The sequence below is a fragment of the Vigna radiata genome, chromosome 5, assembly GCF_000741045.1.
Source record: "Vigna radiata var. radiata cultivar VC1973A chromosome 5, Vradiata_ver6, whole genome shotgun sequence".
NCBI classification, from domain to species: Eukaryota; Viridiplantae; Streptophyta; class Magnoliopsida; order Fabales; family Fabaceae; genus Vigna; species Vigna radiata.
Window position 1 is genome coordinate 14504334 of NC_028355.1, and position 21651 is coordinate 14525984.

A 21651-nucleotide genomic window follows, 5' to 3' on the forward strand; every position below is an offset into this window, starting at 1 on the left:
TTGAACCTATCAAATTAATAATATTTTTCAAGACAACTTCAGTATTATGAAGTTAGTAGTCAAAAATGTAGATAGGGTCAAAGTAACCCCTATTAACTTATGAATGTTATGGAATGCTGAACAGTAAAAGTGAGAAACTATGTTAGTAAAATTAATGTTTGAAGAATGTTCGAGTTTAATTGAAAAATAAGTAGATTCTCAATTAAATGCCAGTGATCTATTAATTATAGTTGAAATTTTTACCACCAGTAAATTTTGAATTTGTAACAAAAACTCATTTAATAATATCAAAGTTCCTAAATTCAATCAAAATGAATTCTCAATCAAACCCTTGAACTCATATGATTAATATACATATAGATTCAAACACTTTATGATGCAAAAATCATTGATTTTAGTATGATTGAGAGAAAGACATAGAAAAAAAAAACTCAAATCAATAATAAAAAAAACAAATAAATTAATTCAACTTAACCTAATAACCCATACTGAAATTATAATGGAATAACCTTAAAATTTTAATCCTCCATAAATGACATAGAATACATGGTAAAATAAAAGTAAAAAAAAGCAGTGAATATTTTTCTCAAAATTTGGTAAATATTTTACCAAATTTCGAAATTCGATAAAAACTTAATCAATTTTAGAAATTCGATAATAACTTAATCAATTTTTGAAATTCAATGAAGAATCGAATTTTAAAGTTTAGTAAAGTTATCCAGTGAAGTCTCAATAAAAAAATCTGATAAAGTTTTGATCTGATATCTGATGAGCTTTTAAACTAATTTTTAAGATCTGATTTGTTAAAGTTTGATTAAATAATGAAACAAACTTTAACGTCGGATGTTAAATGAAGGAGATGAATATCACACCAAGAAAATGAGTATGAAATCACAAAAGAACTCAATAAATAAAGATAGAATAAACGTGAGGTTGCAGGAAGAGTAAACAAACGTGAAGAGTTGGAGATGCAGGAAAAAGCAATATGCTAAGAAAATTTTGTCTAACACTCTTGGGCTCAGATCCCAGTGAGCCCAAATCAAGAGAGCACCCTGCAAGATGCAATCATCTAAAATATTTAAAAAGCTAAACTTTATTTTTTTTTATTTCCTCTCTGACACGAATGTCATTGTCATTTGACACGTGAAAGAAGAAGAGAGGGAATGAAATTTAAGAAAAGCATATTTTCAGTTTTTTATTTTAAGTCCGTACTGCATTTTATGCTGCTTCTGAACTGTGAGAAAAGAAATAAAGAAAAATAGAATCAAAGAAAAACTGGTTAACGAATGAAATAAATGAGTATAGTTTTATTATCACATTATTTTAGTATGTTTTATATTTTTAAAAATTAAAATTTGAATAAAATATCTAACAACTTCACAACTAATTATTGCTAGCGTTTAAAAATAAAGATAATAAATATCATAATCTAATTTATTATATTACACTTACAGAGATCAAATTCGACGTATAAACCTAACAATCCCGTAAAGAAAAAGATTAGGATTATTTTTTTTTCAATTCGAGAACCCGACATCATTAATAAATTTAAATATTAATAACTCGTTTTTATTTGCAATAATACTTAAGTTAATTTCACATCAATAATATTATATTTAAATAAATAAATTATTCAAATATATTTTGGAAGCTCGATATTAATTTAGCAGATAATAATTCGATTTTATGTGTGACAATATTTGTAAGAATCGAAATATTTGAAGAAGTTGGAAAAGACAGGTGTATAGGATTAGACCGAATGGTTTTAAGAGTGATATATCAATGAAAATTTCAAAGTTTTGTTCTATTATCTGCATACACTATCTTTTCAAAGTTCTGATTTTTTCTTTTTTCTTTCTTCTCTTTACAAATTTTCAGTCGTGGCTCTTCTGTTCTTCGATCAGAAGGAGTTTTAGTGATCCTAGAGCTGAAGACTTTCTTGCCAACCGATTAGTTTCATGATTTGAGTCAGTAAGTTTCATCCTCTATTCTTAGTGATTCTGTTTTCTGGTGCATGCAAGAGAAATTTTGTTGCATGTGTTCATTAGATTCTTTTCTCAATTCTGATTTCGTTTTTGGAACCACTATTGGTCTCCTCTTCCCAATCGGTCATCTGTAGGTGTTCTTATATTTTCTTGAGGTTCAAGCGATACCCTGAAGGTGTTAAGAGTTTTTTGTTTGGTTAAAGGTAAGGGAAGCTAGTTAATTTAATTATGATCGTTCCATATTTGAAATTACTGTTTGGATAGTTGCATGTGTGTAATCCAAAATGTTTTGAATGATATGTGCTAAATTAGTGAATACCGGAAACTTGTGAACTGATTTGGATTTCTCTGCATCAGTCTGTTATGGTTTTGAGGAAGTGAGTAAGTGAAATTGAGAATTTGAGGTTAGAAGTGAAATTGATCAGTGGAGCGAATCTTAGCAAGTGTATTTGGGCCTATTGGAATCTTTAAGTCTCTCTAAAATATGTTAAAAGAAGAAAAATGGATTTTGGTCATTTAGTGGTGATTATGCAGACTGTGAGATTGAATATGAAACAAAATTATTTTGGATGATGTTAGAAAGGTTTAGGTACCGTTGAATAAGTGTAAATTGGTATAGGATTCAAGTAGGAGAGATCTGAAGTTGGAAAAAATATTCAGTTTTGTTAAAGTTAAGTGTTGTTCATAATTCTGCAGATGTTCTGCATAATTATGCAAAACATTGAAGAACGTGTTATTGACTGCTCGGTCTTATTCAGGTGTTCGGATACAACTAGATTTGGTCTTTGTAGAGTATTACCATTTATAATCGTTCAGTCTTAGTTGATAGGTGGTCTCTTAGTCGCGCTCGGTCTTGTACTAGCAATTGGTCTAGTACTGGTATTTGGTCTTGTACTGACATTTGGTCTAGTACTGATATTCGGTCTTGTACTAGCATTTGGTCTAGTACCAGTATTCGGTCTTGTACTGGAATTTGGTCTAATACTGGTATTCGGTCTTGTACTGGCATTTGGTCTAGTACCAGTATTCGGTCTTGTACTGGCATTTGGTCTAGTACTGGTATACGGTCTTGTACTGACATTTGGTCTAGTACTAGTATTCGATCTTGTACTGGCATTTGGTCTAGTATTGGTATTCGGTCTTGTACTAGCATTTGGTCTAGTACTGGTATTCAGTCTTGTATTAGCAATTGGTATTGTACTAGTGCTCGGTCATATACTAGTGCTTGGTCTTGTACTAGAGCTCAGTCATATACTAGTGCTCGGTCATATACTAGTGCTCGGTCTTGTACTAGTGCTCGGTCATATACTAGTGTTTGGCCTTGTGTTGGTGCTCGGTCTTCTTTCGATAGGACTTGGTCTATAATAGCATTCGGTTTCATTAGTACGTTTGGTCTAATTCTTAGTACTCGTCCTTATGGTAGTATTCGGTATTCTTTAGTGGTCGGTCCTTAATAGTGTTCGGCTATCTCCTCAGCCATACTTATTATTGACCGTTCGGTCTATCTTTTGGGTGGTGAGGTTCTGTTCAGTCTCCAACGTTCACAGGGTCTTGGGTCTGATACATTTTTTCATTGTTGTTTGAGGATGGTTTAGTTATTTATATAGATCTGTTGTGCATGAACAATTATGTTGATATTTAACTAATTATGAAGTTACAATTGGTATGGAAGAGACTTCCAAGGAGGAATATCTCAATATTGGTTATCAAGTTGGTAAAGTATGAATATGGACAACGAAATCCAAGGCGTTCATCATGAAATTCTAATGATTATCAATTCTCAAGTAGAGATAGGTAATGCATTTAGTGAAAATGTCAGGAGGTCCTAGCCTATAGGTTCTTAGGTGAGTTATAACAGATTAACCCTGTTGTAGTTGATGGTGTTCTAATTACTACACCCTCCGGGTGCAAGAACGACCACAAGCTACATATTCATATGATCTGGATGGTCAAGTCAAGTGGTCGGTCTTTGCCTGTATTAATGTGTTCGGTCATTGCCCGTTTGAGTGGTTAGTCATTGCATGATTTAAGTGCTCGGTTGTTACATGTTATGCACTTGTCTAAATTCAGTGTTTACTTTGATAAATTAAATTACGCTAGCTTAGCTTCTTTTCTATCTTGTTTATGTTGTCCGTTCGGTATTTCTTATTTACAATGACCACCTTATGGTTGTGAGTAGAGGGAGGTAAGTGTTCTCTGGAGCAAGCACTGGGTGGCGAGGACCCATCTGCTTAGACTAGAACCGTTCGATCATATATACAGTTTTGTATGGACCGCTCGATTATGTAAATAGTTTTGTAGTAGGATAGACTTTTATAAAATTAAATTTATGATTATTTTAAGATAACTGTAAATTAACTTTATTTAAAAAAATTTGAATTGTATTATTATTATTATTATTATTTGATGATTCTTATATATAATTTTCAACTATAATTTAAAATGTTACAATATTTAATTTAATTTTACATAAAAATATTATATTTAAATAAATGATAAATTATTCATAAAATTCGAAAATTGAGTATCAATTTGACAGCAACTTAATATCATATCAGTTCGACAAATCGTCTAGCAGTACGATGTGAAAGTGTTTTAGTCTAGCAACCTAGCGAATCGAAGTTAGACCAAATTTAAAGGGGTCACATTACCCCGTTTTCTATTTGTTTATTATTATTTTTCCACAATAAGGAAAATTGCATCTCTCCAACTTTTAAGATTTTCGGCATGGTTTGTCTTTTCCGAACACAAGTTCTTTTTTCTTCCATTCTCTGTTTATTTGATTACGGAAAAAATTATTCTGGTTCTTAAAATCATTAATCCAGTATTTAAACGAACGAAATATCTGCTTTAATATTTGAATGTAGTAAAAAGTTTTATAATGGCATTTTATTAAATCATTTTGCCATAAAGTCACAACATTAAAAAATAGTTAAAATTTTGGAGACTGAATTTAATTACTTGAATAAGTAAGTTGATAGAGTGGTATATTTAAGGACAGCTCTTTAATTAGAAGGAAATTGCTTGGTATTTTATGGGAGTGAGCTAAGGCAAAGGAAAGATGTTTGCTAAAGTTGGGAACACATGGGTACAGTTAACACACCGAATTTGTTTGGTCAAGGTATCTACCACCCCCAAATCAAAACTCTCATAAATTCCACCAAACATTCAACACTATTTCATTAATATCTTAGGTTACATCTTCCACCACACAGCTATTAGTTTTCTCGATCACGGACATACAATCCAATATACATCTAACTAAGTCAAATCACCCAGCTTTTCAAACCTTGATCGTGCATGCTTGTGGGATAAATTATGAAAAAAAAAATTTAATAATAATTTTTTTTATAATGAATACGTGATAGATTGTGATTTATCTGTTTCAAGTATTTTTTTAACATAGATTCAAATAAATCAATAAAATGATAACACATATTCTATTGTGAAAAAATTGTTAAAATATGAACATCATTAAATAATTTGAAAAAAATAATGTGGTGTTAGATTCGTGTGGGGCCTTATTATATTCCTCCAACACTGGAGTTTGTGTCTGAAAAACTTGGATCAAGCCAAGTTTTGTCGAAAGGCGAATTCATCACCACAACAACCATTGAGACTATCGGGAATTTAGAACACTGTAAGAGGACATCAAACAGATATTTATTTCCTATATTATATTTAAAACCTATATTAAAAGTACCATTGCCTCGTGAACAATGAAACTTTAACGTTAATCTTTAAAATTATATAACAGTTCTATTCTCGTGATTTTAAATTATCCATTTCTTAGGTGAGATGTATCTAACTTGATAAGAGAAAAGTTAAGTTATTAAACAATCTGTTATTCATTTTCATCACATGCACTTTAACTGTTAGTACGTAGAGTTTTCAAAATGAGTTATAATTCGCATGTGAATTCAGTTTATTTAGGATTTGAATCGAATTGAATTTTAAAAAAATATTTTTTATGGAAGTTAATTTTTAATCTGATTTATTTAAATCCGGATCAAATCCGTAGTAGACGGATTGGTTCGTCAATTCACCTAATTTTATTTTATTAATTTATTATCTCATGAAACTTCAACAAATTATTTCGTACTTTTTTTATTATTTTGAATTGTCTTGAGTTTAACGATAAAATTTATCTAGATTTGAATTACAAAAAGTTTAAAATTTTTTATTTTAAAAAAATTGTAATTAAGTGAATGAGTGAGTTAACCCATTTAATCTACCAACCCATGGTGAATCGGATTAGATTCCAATTTTTATGACTCATTAATAAATGAACCGAATTAAATTCACTCACAGCTGGATCTAGCAGAGTAACCCATTTGGACAATACTAATATATATATATATATATATATATATATATATATATATATATATATATATATATATTACTTAGATTTATAAATAATTGAAAATCATAACACATTGCGCAAATGGTAATTCGCCCGCAATAATTGATTTCTTTGTAGTAAATATTGTTAAATAATATGTGTGTGTTGATGCATGACTTTTTTAATATAAAATGTAAAATTTTAAAACTTATGTATGCATATATTTTCTTATAAAATAGCCCTTCAATTGTATAAATGGCGGTACACAGTTTAATATAGTTGTTAGCCTTAACCAATATTTTATGAATGGTTTAGATGTTGTATATAGAAAAAACGATTGTGGGATAAAGCTGGTTCATGTCACGTGAGTCATAATATAATCAACCTTCACCTTTTAAGCTGCGTTGCATTATACTGCCAAGATTGCTATTATTGTATTACGTTGATTTGGAATTTAAGTCAAATTTATAATTAAAAATGGATCGTCGGAAAATGTCATATAATTTTATAAAATTAAATTAATTACTACAACTATAAACTTTTTTAAAATTAACTAGGTCCTCAAAATAATACCATTTATAATTACATTCTTGATGTTATTATTTTAAATGAATTTTGATGATTTAAGAATTCAAAAAGACTTTTCAATATAAAAGACCTACTTTGTAAATAATTTTAGTTAAAGAAATTATTTTAAAAATATTATATTACGTATGGATTAATTTATTTATTATTTATAATAAATGTTTTATCTCAATATACAAAAAATAAAAAGTAAAAAACATAAATACTCAAGAGATGTATTTATCATAAAATGGAAAATATAATGCTTGTTAAATTCAAAATATTTTTTTTTTAACAATGAGACTTTTATTTACAAAATAAAAATCGAATAATCTTTCTGAAGATTTTAACAACATGACATTTTTTTTTATCAAAGTTTCATCATTGTAAAGTATGTGGTACACAATATGTTTCATCTATGAAAAAAAGTATGAAAAGAAGAGAAGAAAAATAAAAGTTAAAGAAGATAGTTTTTAACCACATGACACTTTTATTTATCAAAGTTTCATCATTGTAAAGTATGTAATACACAATATGTTTCATCTATGAAAGAAAGGTATGAAATGAAGAGAAGAAAAATGAAAGTTAGAGAAGATAGAAAAACTAGAGAGAATATTATTCGTTATATTGTAGAAGTACAAAGAAAAGTCACAATCAACAATTATAAAAACATAACCAACCTATTAAAGTTTAGAGTCCTTCTGAAGTTAGAAGTACAAGTTTAATATTCCCAGCTTATAACATATATTGTTGAAATTCATAAGAAGTAAATACTTAGTAAGAATGTTAGCGAGTTGTGATTCGTTGGACACAACAGAAGTTTCACCAAACCATTATTGATCTTTTTTCTCACCATATGACAATTTATCTCTATGTGCTTGACTCTCTTGTGCATGACTTGATTAGATGCAATTTGAACGACCAATTGATTATCACAAAAAAGAACAATAGGATTCTTATGATTGATTCCAATATCATAAAAGAAAGGTACTTTAACCATTGAATTTCACAAGTGGTGGCATCAAGCACTTTATATTCAACCTTAAAAGAACTTTTAGAAATAGTACTGCTTCTTCAAACACCAAGAAATAAGTGAAATATATGTAATATAACATGTGACAAACTTTTTTGTCTCTGCACATTCAACCAAGTCAGAGTCATTATACTCGTTTAATTGAGCTTCAGTGTTGGTAACAATGAATATACCATTTCCTAGGGTTTTCTTCAAATAACTTAGGATCCTCATGGCAGCTTGTTCATGTATACTAGTTGGTGCATAGAAAAATTGGCTTATATGTTGGATGTATAAGTGATATCATGTTCTATACTTATGAAGTATTCAACCTCCCTATCAGTCTCCTCTAGGATGAAGGATTAAGAAGGATTTAAACCACATCGACAATAACTTTGTGGCTCGAGATTATAATAGTTGGTGTAATTCATCATTCATGCATCTTCAAAACGATCTAAAACATATTTTCGTTAACACACATGAATTTTTATTTATAACAACCTCTAACCAAAAAATATGTCACATCTTTAAGGTTTTTAATTTTGAAAGTTTCATCAAGGAGATAAGTTAAATTTTCTATCTCAACTACATCATTTCTAGCCAAAATTACATCATCTACATAAACTAATGTAATAGCATTGCTATTTTTAGTATTTCTTAGAAACAATGAGTGGTCAACACTCGATCTAGCATAGCCATGCAAAATAATGAAAGAATAAATTTTTTTTATACTATTATTCACTGGTTTGTCTTAGTCCATAAAGAGACTTATTTAGATTGTAAACTTGTCCAAGACTATTTTACATACCCAAGAGAACTTGCATATAGATTTCTTCATGTAATTCTCCATGCAAAAAATACATTGTTTATATTTAACTGTTTAAGATACCAATTATTTATAGTAATTATAGAAAGTTAAAGTCTAATAATGGTAAGTTTGGCCACAAGGGATAAGGTGTCAAGAAAGTCTAGACCGTCTAATTGTGCATAGCCTTTAGCAACAAGCCTAGCCTTGTATCTATCCATGCTCCCATCATCCTTCCTCTTAATTTAATTTTATATACCTACTTAATCCTAGTTTTATTTTGTTGCAAACTAATGACGATCCAAGTATTGTTATTTTTTAAAGCTAATATAATTATACATAGCATTTATCCAATAAGAATACTTGCAAGGTTCATTGTAGTTTCTTGGTTCACGATCAATAGCAATAGAATCAAAAACATGTTACCTCATAATGCATGAAGGAATAGATAGGATACTTGTCGTTTAAAGTGTTTCTATTGTTGGCATTGACAATTGTTACCTTATAATCTTTAAGATAGGAAAAAGGATTTATAACATGTGTGGTGCGAATGCCATTATGAACAAAGTCTGAATTGATGATTTGATCACCATCATCGACTCGTTGGATTCTATTTGTTTGAAGAATTTCACTGTCACTAGACATGTTAAACCTATCATGTGTAGGAAATTAACAATTCCTATAAAAAAAACAATTTTATTGAAAAACATGTTTCTGGATAAAGTTATGCTACGATTTCCCAAATTAGAAACCAAACACCCCTTTGTGTTGGGCTTAAATCCCAAAAATAATTAAGGACTGGCTTTAGGATAAAGTTTCTTTCTTTGGGTAGTAAAAGTATTGGTATACCATAAACAATCAAATACTTTGATATCATAGATGACACTTAAATTATCATACAACTTTCGTTAAGTCATCGACAAGCACACCAAATCGCTCAAGTAATAAAAAATAGTAAGACAAAATATTGTTTTCTAAGAAACTCATGTAATACTAGAATATTGTACAATTAGTAACTTGTCTAGACTAAAGAATATGAGATATAATGCAAATATATAAATTGACAAAGAATTAAAGGGTGGACTTTGGTAGTTTGAGACACTTATGATTGAAAAAAAGTCAGAAATTGTATGGAATAACATTGTGAGGGATAAATTTCACTGGCTTCACTCTCGTACACGCACAAACTCTTTTCCTATCATCAAACACTAAAATCAACCCACAAGAGCGCTCAAACCCTAATCCCGTAGGTGAAAGAGCCTATGTTTTCTTACTAAAAGTCAATCCCTTGAACACTTAACAAGCAAACCTGTCTTAAGATCTAAGGTTTAAGACAACTAATGGGAAAAGGTCCATCTCTAGATACAAGCTCCACTAGGCATCTTATTCCAAGTCTAAGTTTCACAAGATTCTTCCCAAAACCTAATGAACCACAAATAAAGTTATGAACGTTCCCAATACAACAAGCATTAAGAGAAAAAACAACAAAGCTAACATATAATATAAGAGACAAATATATATTCAAATCATTCACAAGATACACAAGAGTTTAATGGCTAAAACTACCACAAACAAGATGGATTTGACTCTCCATTTCCATGGAGAGCCTCAAGCTTACAAAATGATCAAGGAAGAAGGAGGAGAAACTCTAAGGAACAAATGAGTGTTTCCACAAGCCTCAACAGCCCTTCAAAGAGCATTTTCTTGCCACAACCATCTAAAGACCTGGTTTCCTTCGAGTTACAAGAAGATATAGGGCTTCACTTTCCACATCAACACACACTCCATTCAACACACAAGGTTTACCATTCAGCCTAGGTTTTTGTAAACACCAATGTTGCTCTTTGGAATGTGCTCGATCAGTGGTGATGTTTGGGTGCTCAGTAATGGGCTCTTTTGAGCTTGCCCAACGATAAGGAGGTGACACGCAACGCCACCTGGACTTTAAGAACTCCCCTTTTTTATGTTCTTCTTGCTTCTTTGAGTTACTAAGCTTCTTTGATTTGGTAGAGGATTTTCTTAACACAAAATTAGTTACAAAAGTAGGGGATTAGTGATAAAACCAACTTAGTGTAAACCAAAATATAAATATTTACAAAAACAAGATAAAAGTGATGATTAAACAAAACTATAAATTATAAAACTGCTGGTTTTGTCAATGAAATGAGACTCAAATAATTGTAAGAATTAATATTATCAGCTTTTCATAAGAAATATTATCCTCCACACTTTCCATCCATAACACACTTTAACGAATGATATAATCATAGATAGAGCAACAATGAATAACTTTTAGAATGAAATAAAAAATAAAAAAGAGTAGAATAATTCAAGAATAATATGAAATTAAAAGATAAAGTATAAACGTTAGAAAAAAGAAAAAAAAAATATTTATTGTATTATATAGATAAAAATATAGGTGATTTTTATATAAAAAATAGTCTAGCAGTTATAAAAATATAACCAACCTATTAATGCTAAGAATATTTACAATTCAAAATAAAAGTATATTTTTTAATTGTTTCGAAGGATAACAAGATAAAAGAATAGCAAAAGGGTTTAAAAACATGTAATTTGATTAATCTGATATAAGAGAAAAATATTTAAATAGGGTATATAAAGGGTAAGGTATTTTTTCTCACTTTCTTCCATTTATGTATTCATCTGTTATGCTCAATACTAAGTTTAATATATTCGTACCAAACACGAAATAAATATTCTAATATTTGTTTTTAATGCTATAAATAAGAATTTTAGTTGGAATATAATTACCATGACTTGGTTTTATGTAAAAGTCTCATTCATTAACTATTGAAAGCATAAGAAAAATTATATTTAGAAGGAATGCAAATTTTTTAAGATCGAAAACTTTTTCTGACACATCTAGGGTCGAAAACTAAAAAGACGTGTTAAAAACAAAAAAGGACTAGAGTGTGGAAGCTCAATCATGAGTAAAAAGGCGCAAAGGGCAAGATTCTCTCCTATTGTTTATTGTAGTTCATGAATGTAACACTAAATCATATTTTAATTTTCTACAGCTATTTATCACAAGTGAAAAGTATGATTAAGTCACTATAAAATAAATAAAAACAAAAATATATAGTGACTTTCATCTCATCTCATCTTTAAATAAAATAATAATTTATAAAATATGACTTAATTAATAAAAAGTTTGTTCTAATAAATATATAAAAAAAATAATTTGATAGATGTGATCAGTTTTAGAACTTTTTGAAAAAGAAAATCGAAAACCTCACCGTTATATCTTAAAATGAAGGTGTTAATTGTTACATCACGTGCTTCCTTGGATGCTGCGATTGGGTGAGTGCCAGTTGGATCCATCTCCGCTTCCCCATAAAACTCATCCACTCTGTCACCTCAACGTCTCTCTCATAATTTCACCTTTTATTTTCCGATTCTACCCTCTCCCTTTCACCTAACCCCCTCTTCGCCCTTATCCATTCTGAGGGTCAAACCTGACAAATCCATCTCCTTGAAATAATCTAACTGGCTCAAGCTGTATCGCTTTTGTCACCTAGCCAGAAACCCTTCTTTCTTTTTCAATCCTATCCAACCGCTTCCCACTGCCTTCATTCTCACGCCTCCCACGCTGCACATTCTGCTCCCGCGCGTGCACCACACTTCACACACCCTCCTTACTCACCAAGCCCTGCCTCGTAAATGCCACTCTTTAATCTCTCTTCTCTTCCTTTCTCCCCAAGTTCCACCCCCCTCGCCACAATCACATTCAAAATCTGCCCGTTACTGCCACCTATATATACCTCTCTCCCCTTTTCTTCCTTCCACCATTGAATCACACCTACTTCTTCCTCCCTTTCAAACATGTCCACATTCTTCTCTTTCCTTCCTCTCTTCTTCCTTATCTCTCTCTTTCACCTTTCCTTAGCGGCTAGGAACCTCAACGACCAGTCTCAGCTCCTCCGTTACCACAATGGTCCTTTGCTCTATGGCAAAATCGCCGTCAACCTCATCTGGTATGGCCGCTTCAAACCCTCTCAAAAAGCCATAATAGCTGATTTCGTTACCTCCCTCTCATCACCGGTTACTCCAAACAACCAACCATCTGTTACCACGTGGTGGAAAACCACCGAGAAGTACTACCACCTGAGCCCCAAGAAGGCTGCTTCTCTCTCCTTATCGCTTGGTGATCAGATCCTCGACGAAACTTACTCGCTGGGAAAGTCACTGACAACCAAACATCTTGTCCAGCTGGCTTCCAAAGGGGGGCAGAGGAACGCCATCAACGTTGTCTTCACATCCGCTGACGTGGCGGTTGAAGGTTTCTGTATGAGCCGATGTGGCACTCACGGGTCTGCCGCTTCCGCGGGTCACGTGAAGGGTGGTAAGAACTATAAGTTCGCTTACATATGGGTCGGAAACTCCGAAACTCAATGCCCGGGTCAATGCGCGTGGCCCTTCCACCAGCCAATTTATGGACCTCAGAACCCACCTTTGATTGCTCCCAACAACGATGTGGGAGTTGACGGTATGGTCATCAACTTCGCTAGCCTCCTGGCTGGAACCGCCACCAACCCTTTCGGAAATGGCTACTTCCAGGGTCCGGCAGGTGCCCCGCTCGAAGCTGCGTCTGCGTGTCCTGGTGTTTACGGTAAAGGTGCCTACCCTGGCTACGCCGGGGACTTGCTGGTTGATCCTACAACCGGTGCCAGCTACAATGTGAATGGTGCTAATGCGAGGAAGTATCTTGTTCCTGCTCTGTATGATCCTTCAACATCCTCTTGTTCAACTCCCGTGTGAGGATCGCGATCGCTGCCACTTCTACGACACTAGAAACACGGATTAGGAGGTTGTACAAATCTTCAAATAAACAAACTTTAGGACTATTTCATTTATTTGTTTATATCTTCTGGATATGTACGCGAATTATGTAGTAGAAAAGCAAATGTTCTTCCATTTGCTTCTTTTAATCTTAAAATTAAGAGTATTGCTCTGGACCTAAATCTTCTTGCTTGCGGTTTCTAGTGTTTGAGTCTGCTGGGTCTGAACCATTTGGGCATATCAACTTATAAACTGGTGTATGAGTAACTTACAAATCATTTGCAGAAACTGCATTTATTTGAAGACATAAAAAGCCTTAAATAGGGGAATGTTGGGGTAGTTGTAAATTGTGTGAATATTTTACTGATCCGTAATACAAATATTTAACTAAGGGTACTGATGGACAGACTTGAAGGGCGCAAAAGAACAGGGCTAATGTGTTTCTTTGGTAAAGAAAAATGCAGGCTTTAGACAAAGTAGATTAACCAATGGAGGGAAAAGGCTGCAATTTTAAAACTTAATGCTGCTTGGAGACTTTAGATTTGCAATTGAAAATGGTAGGTGTAAGGGCCACAGACAGTGACATCATAATTAATTAAATGTTGACCACTACCCCAATTTTGGTTTGTCATTCTAACATAGACTCAATGTCCATCCTGCATGTACTTGGCAAAATTAAATGATAACTAACTTAAAAGGTAAGCATAAACTTCACTCGTTTTTTAAATTGAAACATTACCGAAATCAGTAGATAAATGAAAAGGAGCATGTTATATATGATTTTTTTTAAAATTTCTAGACACAAATATATTTTTTAGCAGTCAATAATAGTGTAAATATATTTGTTGCAGAGACTTTTCCAATACTTTTTTTGTAGTACTCTCTTTATTATTGGATCAAGTTTATTAAGAAACGCAAATTTTGTTTTTTCTACCCTTTTGAAAAACACATTTAAAGTGAGATCCATGAAATAACTATGATTTACACTGTTTTTTAATGAATTTTTCAGAAGAAGAAGAAAACTATGATGTGGCTATAAAAATATGGTGACGAACACTATGAGTGAGAAGTATTGTCGAATTCTAGTGGACAGAGGAAAATGTGATTTGCATGATGTATGTGGACACAGCAAAATGTGATTTATATGGGTTACAGCAAAGCAATCGGAAGCATATACTGAACCCTATAAAGGAACCAATTATCTTTGATGGGATTGTCCCACATCCAGCTTTCTGCACAAATATCTCATCTAACGCAGAAATTAAGAATGTTCTCAGACATGCTTTCTTTGTTCAAGTAGGTCCTGTTCTTTGTTTTTCCGCATCACACACATTTTGTCGTTTCTCCGCCATTTCCTTAACTTTGTTTTTGCTTTTTGGATACAAGTTTTTTCTCCTTCAGTTATACTCACTTCTTGTTGTAGTGGAGTAAGTTGTTCCAGTGATTCATAGACACCTTTCATCATAATGTAGAAAGTGATTAGGATGAGTGTTACCAAATACCCAGTGAGAAATAAACTGTGTTGAATTAGTTAAATTTTCATAAATATAATCAGTTAAATTATCATTCATAGTTCTATGTTCAGGTTGATGTAAAATATTATTATTTTATTGTAATTGAAAGTTGTGTAATGTTCATTAACTTTTACAATGTTAATATTTTTATTAATTAACAACAGTTAAATTTTTAAGTGATGTAAAATCAAATCATTTATTATTTTTATTGCTATTTATTGATTTTATTGTTTCTTAATTCTATATGTAGAGAACTTCATTCCAAAACACATCTTAAATAAGTCTTCTCTTATTTTTCTCTTCTAAAAATTACTCTGCCTATAATTTTATCAGATGTATATTGAGAAACTTGCACAATAAATTAAATTTTTAAAGACAGTGATCTACAGTAAACTACGGATTGAGATTTGATCAGCATTTTACTACACTGGTCCTAGTTGCCTTGGACATATTTATACATTATATTTTTCATATATTTTTTTTACATTTCCTCTGTGCAGAGCACATAAAATATATGTTTTATAAACTGAATATATTACTATAAATGATAAAAAAAATTATCTAGATTTATCTTCGTTTACCATTTTTTTTTCTTATCATGAGCAGTGTTTTTATGGGTCATGGCTAGTTTCTCCTTTCCACCAGCCCATCTACGGTCCACGGAGCTCTTTTCTCGTTGCACTAAACAATCAGATGGGCTCTTTTCTTTTTGTTTTGGACCTCTTGTGCACCTGTTTATTGAAGGAGACTTTCTATTTACACTCCCACAGATTTCTTGTACCACTCTTTTCCTTTTTTAGAATGTATTAATTCCAAAATAAATACAAAATGGTCCAACCTTTTCATGTTTTGAACTATAAAGTCAAACTTAACAAAAATAAACACACATTTGAAATATATAAGAATAAATATATTTATTTTTTTAAGGTAAAACACCATTCGTTAACATAGTTAAAACGAAAAAACAATAGAAGTATAAAATTTAAATAAAGATATATTTTATAAAGGTACTAAAAATATTTTAACTAAATTCAATTGAAGTATTAAAAACAGTAAAAAAAAAAAAAAGAGTGAATGTTATTAAATAGTATGAGTTAGATGGAAATAAGCAGAGTATATTTAAGATAGTACACCTGTAATCTAACTTACTGAGAATTGGTAACCCTGTTTTTAAATTCAAGAACTTGTCCTCTAGTCAACTTCAAACTTCAATATTCACCATTGGCCCGTGCTATTTTCACATGCCCACAGTATATAACCTCTTTTTAAAGGACATTGTTCTCACACACACACACAACACAACACAACACAACACAACACAAAGCAACAGCAGTCCCAGTCAACCTACTCAGTTACTACCGACTCGTGTCGGTGTAACTCTTTTCCCAACCCCGCTTCTAACTCTAATAACTCGTGAGTGAGTTCTGTTCTGTTTTCTTCTGTTCTGTTCTGTTCCTTCTCTCTCTACATTTACTCACTCTCCTAATAATAATAATAATAATCTCTTTCTGAAAATATTTAATGTTTTTTATTTGGGAGTATTAAATACTACTAGTAATTTTATTTGACATTAAAAAGGTGGTACCGTGGGGATGACGATGTCATTAAATATCTGTCATGTTTTCTTGCCAAAATTGACCTTTTAATAACAATTTAATGTTTTTTCTTTTCTTGCTGTTTCAAAATCTTCTGGGCTAAGACAAAATTGACAGTTTGAGTATTGCAGTAACAAAACATTCATTGGTATTTTATCTTGCTTCTTGTGTGTGTTCTCTTTTATTTAGCCTCCAGCTATACGCAAATACAATACTCTAGTAGTCCTTTTTGGTTGAAAGGACTCACTCTATCTATCCATTGGTTTGCTATTTCTTCATCTCAACCAGTACTTTCACTCTCTCTACTCTACAGACTTCACACACACATTACACATGTACCTTTCTTTGCTATTCTACTGTGGCTTTACTCTTGTTCTTGTTGCAGCTGGTGGTTGCATTGAATCGGAGGGTAGGTGGGAAGACGTGTCTTCTTGTGTAGCTTTCCCTTTCCTCTCTTTTTCCCGGCGCATGTGGCGGATTAGACGCTCACTGCTTCCATAATTCAGCTTCTCCCAGGAACACTGTCTCCTCGTCTAAGATTTCCTCTGGTAACTCTAAATCTCATACCTTTTTGTTGCATGTGACTCTTTTTTATTTTTGTTTCTCTCTCTTTCTCTCTTTCTCTCTTTCTCACCTACCCTTTTGTTTATTCACTCACAAAACTAAGAATCCTCCCCTTACTTTCTCAGACAAAAGAAAGAAAACCAACCTCTGGATTCTTTGTTTACTCAATATTTCCTACCTTAAATACTAAATTTCTTGTTTTTTTTTCTCTTCTTCCTCTCTTTCTTCTGGACGTTCTTTGCAAAAGCCTGGAGGGGTGGCCGACTCTGTGTCCATGGCTTGGACTCTGTGATTTTTGGCATTCTCCCAAGCTTGTGGAGGCTTTCTTGCGGAAAAGCAAAAAAATGTACTTCAATTTTTGTTCTGTCAAGGGAAATGTTCTCGCATTTTTTTTTCTAGTGTGGAAAATTTCTGACATGTTATGTATTCCCAAGTTCTTCTTGTTGGAGAGTCTGTGAGATTAACATGTAAAGTTGAGATCTTTTCAATTATCTTCAATCAGGGAAGTTTGATTTTGTGCTATCGAAATTCCCTTTGTCTTCCGGTTTTCGATCTCTCTAACCCTTTCCAAAAGATGCTTCCTTTTACTGATTACTCAGAGAATATTTGAAATTAAACTATTCATTCACATGCTTGGGACAGATATTTTGGTGTATGTGTGAGTCACTGAATCTGGTTATTCAATATGTTTTTTTTATTTTTGGCCTTTTCTGTGGAGAGTTGTATTTTTTTGTTAATACTTTTTTCATTGATATATACATCTTTGTATTTGATGCTTGAACCTGAACTATAAACCACATAATTTTGAAATTTTGTTCTTTTATAGATTGGATGGAAGAAGCGTTTGAATTTCGAAGTTGGGCAGAATTGATTCCTGATGCCCTAGGGGTAATCTTCACCAATCTTTCTCTCCAGGACAGGGTGACGGTGATCCCCAGAGTGTGTAAATCATGGGCTAATGCAGTAACTGGACCCTACTGCTGGCAAGAGATAGACATTAAGGATTGGAGCAGCCGATGCCAGCCCGACCAACTCGATCGGCTACTTGAGATGCTTATCACAAGAAGTTGTGGATCCCTCCGCAAACTCAGTGTTTCTGGTCTCCAAACTGAAAGCATCTTCACTTTCATTGCTGAAAAGTAAGCAGAACTGTGCAATTTTAATTAATTACAAACACTTTAGACTTTAGTGTAGATCATGTGGATGGATAGTTTTCTAATCACTGTCCCAATTGCCGACAAGTCTAACATTAGAATATAAATTTGACACATTTGATATTGTCCTAATGCTGCTACTGCTAGTTCACATTACATAGTCTTCAGTTAGTTAGCGAAGATGGTGTTACTAGTTAACTGCATCCAATTAGCAATCTTTCTTACACAAAATCCTTCTACTCTTTTGCAAGTGCCTGTTCCCTCCAGACTTTGCGGCTGCCAAGGAGCAGTATGAGTGATGCCATTGTGGAACAGATTGCTGGGAGGCTTTCTATGATTTCGTTCTTGGATGTGAGCTACTGTATTAAAATTGGCCCCTATGCACTTGAGATGATTGGCAAGAACTGCAAACTGCTAGAAGGGTTGTGTCGAAACATGCATCCGCTGGATACTGCAGGCAAGCCTTATCAAGATGATGAAGCATATGCAATTTCCTCCACAATGCCTAAGCTCAAACATCTAGAAATGGCCTATCATCTTATCAGCACTTCAGGTGTCCTCCAAATACTTGCAAACTGCCCAAAGCTTGAATTTTTGGATCAAAGGGGATGTTGGGGCGTGACATTGGACAACATGTTCTTGAAGCAGAAATTCCCAAAACTGAAGGTTTTGGGGCCTTTTGTTCTTGACACTTACGAGAGTGATGGATGGGATGATTTCTCAGATGTGTCAGATGCTTCCGAGTACTTGGCTTGGGACTTTGTGGCTGGTGGCATGGGTGAATACTATGTTGATGATAGTGACAGTTATGATGGAATGTGGGATGATGAAGGCAGGCTAGATGAGCTTCAGTTTGGGTTTTATGAAGGGATAGAAGATGCAGGAATGTATTGGCCTCCATCTCCATAAGCTAGCTGCTTTACTTGTGATCAATTGTATGTTTTTTCTACTCTTGTAACTAATGCTTCCTCCTACTTTACTTTTATGTGGTGTCCTATGAATCATGTGTTTTTCCTTCAGAATTGAAGTAAGTTTGGCTTGCTTTGCCTAGCATATGCATAACTGAGTGATGTTGTTATTGACCTACCTTAGATTTCTTGTTTAAGTAGGCAAAGGAAAGGGAAGAAAAAGCTCCCTGTTTCCCATGTTAGAGCTCTACATGTAATTGGAACATCTGGTTTAACCATATTGTACCTTCTTGAAGATGTCTGTTTGATGAGGTTGCCCAATTGGATTTTCATTTTTTGTTCTGCACTGCTAAAAATGAAAGCTCACATTACTCCATATAATACCTGGTTAACAAGTTTGATGGATTTTTTTCAATGTTCTAAATGAAGTTAAAAATATATCTAAAATAACGTAAAGTGGATAGGTTTTTGAATTTGAGAAACACTTATGAGATCCCATGCTATAGTTGTATTTCGATTAATTATGTAATTTCCAACCTTTTTTGAAAAAGACCCTTGAATATTTTTTATATTATTTTGGTGATTCATGATACTTCTGTTTCCACTTCATGGAACTAATAAAGCTTGGAAAAGATGACTTTTTTCCGTGGTCTTGTATTGTTGCTTCTGTCTGAGTCAACATTACCAAGCTGGTGCTGTCATAAAATTCATGCATTCACGTGTTCATCAAATCGGAGTCATTAAATCAGGTCAGCTAACAAATGAACGTCTTGACGTGAAAAAAGGAACTGATAGCTTTTGTTCATATATATAATTATGTTCCTTGTTCGTTTCTAAACATGTTAGATTAGCATGTGTTTGGTTCTCACGTTTACCATACCATTAAACTGATGCGTCTAACTCACAAGATAAAGAACCAAATAGGGACTAAGATTATAAATCTGCATAATGCGGCTTATTTGATTTGTGAGATCAAACTATCTGTAATTATAGTTCTCTCTGGAAAATAAACTACTCTTGTATTAATTTTGTATTTCGTGGCCATCAACAAATAATGAACCTAAGTACAACATTTATCAGACATAATTATAATAAAAGATTTAAAATATAGTAAAATGAAAATGGAAATTTTTTGTCAATCTATTTCATTAATCATTCTGATATATATGTATTGCTGCAGAGAATTACCAATACTATATATATAACTTGCCACTAAAGTAGAAATTCATTGTCTTGGATTATGAAAATAAAGAACAGAATCGAGATTCGGGAACACCAAAATATAAGAGAAACATGCTGAAAGGTACTTCCATTGCAGAAGGAGTTGCCGTGACTGTTTGCTTTGTTACCTTTTTTTTAACCTTCAAAATTCAAATGATAGAGGATAGCATTGCAGTGAAAAAGATGATTTTTTGCTGGGTTTGGTAAACTGAAACAACATGTGTATCAGTTGCCGTACTTTATTCTATGGGCCCATAGAATAGAATTCATTACACTGTACAATACACAATTACATATACTCGTGTATATATGCTTATCATATTTACTTTTATACAGAACAAACACCTTCTTGAGAATACATCAAACAAGAAAAAAACTTAAAATATTTATCTATTATGCATAAAAATAGCAAGTTACTCTTTCTCAAAGAAATTATCATAGAAAACAATGATCATATGCTTTCTCAGAATCTGGCAGATAGCTTCCTTAACTACTGAGTGAATAAAATTAGTATGTATTGTTATAAACGGAATGATTGGTAAGAGTTTAAAAAGGTTTTTGGTGATTTGTCGCGGGAATCGAGTAGAAAAAGAGGGACAATGAATATCTGTATGATTCATGTTGTGTGAAGATTCCAGGAATGTCCCTGGTGGATCTTTGTTCATAGTTGATATTATTAATTTGGTGTTACATTGTTTAGTATCCATGGACATAAGTAAAGTAAAAATTCCCCATAGTAGTCACATGATTACATGTGATAATGTTTTTGGATCTTGCAGAACATTGTGATTTGAATTTATCCTTTGAAACTTGTGTCGGACTATTAAAGTTGGTGCAGCACGTGGTTAAGAAGTTGAGAATTAATTAATTAGGGTTTAATAAAATTGATTTGTGATTGAGAAGGAAGAGGTTTAGTTTGTCCTGATTGTTGTGGAGGACCACCAAATGCAGAGTCCTCAGTTTCACATATCTGGTGCCTGTTGCTTCATCACAGATTAGATCCTCTGGAATATACAACTTTTCTTTTCAGTGTGAGGTTCTGCATAATGCTCATCATCAAATAACCAGTGGTCCCAATTCCATCTACCCTCACATTTACTCCACTCTCTATTCTCTACATAAAATCACGTCATAACAAATTTCAATATATATATTTTACATCTTAATGATTTAAAACAGACAAA

General features: G+C 32.6%; 2 protein-coding genes across 4 annotated transcripts; both read left to right on the forward strand.

The window, feature by feature from the left end:
• The first annotated feature begins 12426 nt into the window (after window positions 1-12426).
• LOC106760815 (protein EXORDIUM) lies at window positions 12427-13693 on the forward strand. Its single transcript, XM_014644245.2, has one exon. The coding sequence runs from the start codon at window positions 12555-12557 to the stop codon at window positions 13488-13490; it is 936 nt and encodes a 311-aa protein (XP_014499731.1). The 5' UTR covers window positions 12427-12554; the 3' UTR covers window positions 13491-13693.
• A 2655-nt stretch (window positions 13694-16348) lies between these two features.
• On the forward strand, window positions 16349-19567 carry LOC106759709 (F-box protein FBW2). Of its 3 annotated transcripts, XM_014643023.2 has the most exons (5): window positions 16772-16907; window positions 17006-17168; window positions 17432-17530; window positions 18011-18323; window positions 18590-19567. In XM_014643023.2, the coding sequence occupies exons 4-5, from the start codon at window positions 18016-18018 to the stop codon at window positions 19245-19247; spliced, it is 966 nt and encodes a 321-aa protein (XP_014498509.1). In that variant the 5' UTR covers window positions 16772-16907; window positions 17006-17168; window positions 17432-17530; window positions 18011-18015; the 3' UTR covers window positions 19248-19567. The 3 variants fall into 3 exon arrangements, with proteins under 3 accessions (XP_022636408.1, XP_014498509.1, XP_014498508.1); XM_022780687.1 differs by lacking the exons at window positions 16772-16907; window positions 17432-17530 and adding an exon at window positions 16349-16438; XM_014643022.2 differs by lacking the exon at window positions 17432-17530.
• The last annotated feature ends 2084 nt before the right edge of the window (window positions 19568-21651 follow it).

Bases quoted from the DNA above. Each gene is read 5' to 3' on its own strand.
- LOC106760815 (XM_014644245.2), top strand. From the start codon at position 12,555: ATGTCCACATTCTTCTCTTTCCTTCCTCTCTTCTTCCTTATCTCTCTC.
- LOC106759709 (XM_022780687.1), top strand. From the start codon at position 18,016: ATGGAAGAAGCGTTTGAATTTCGAAGTTGGGCAGAATTGATTCCTGAT. The intron at 18,324-18,589 runs GTAAGCAGAACT...CTCTTTTGCAAG, and splicing joins TTCACTTTCATTGCTGAAAA to TGCCTGTTCCCTCCAGACTT.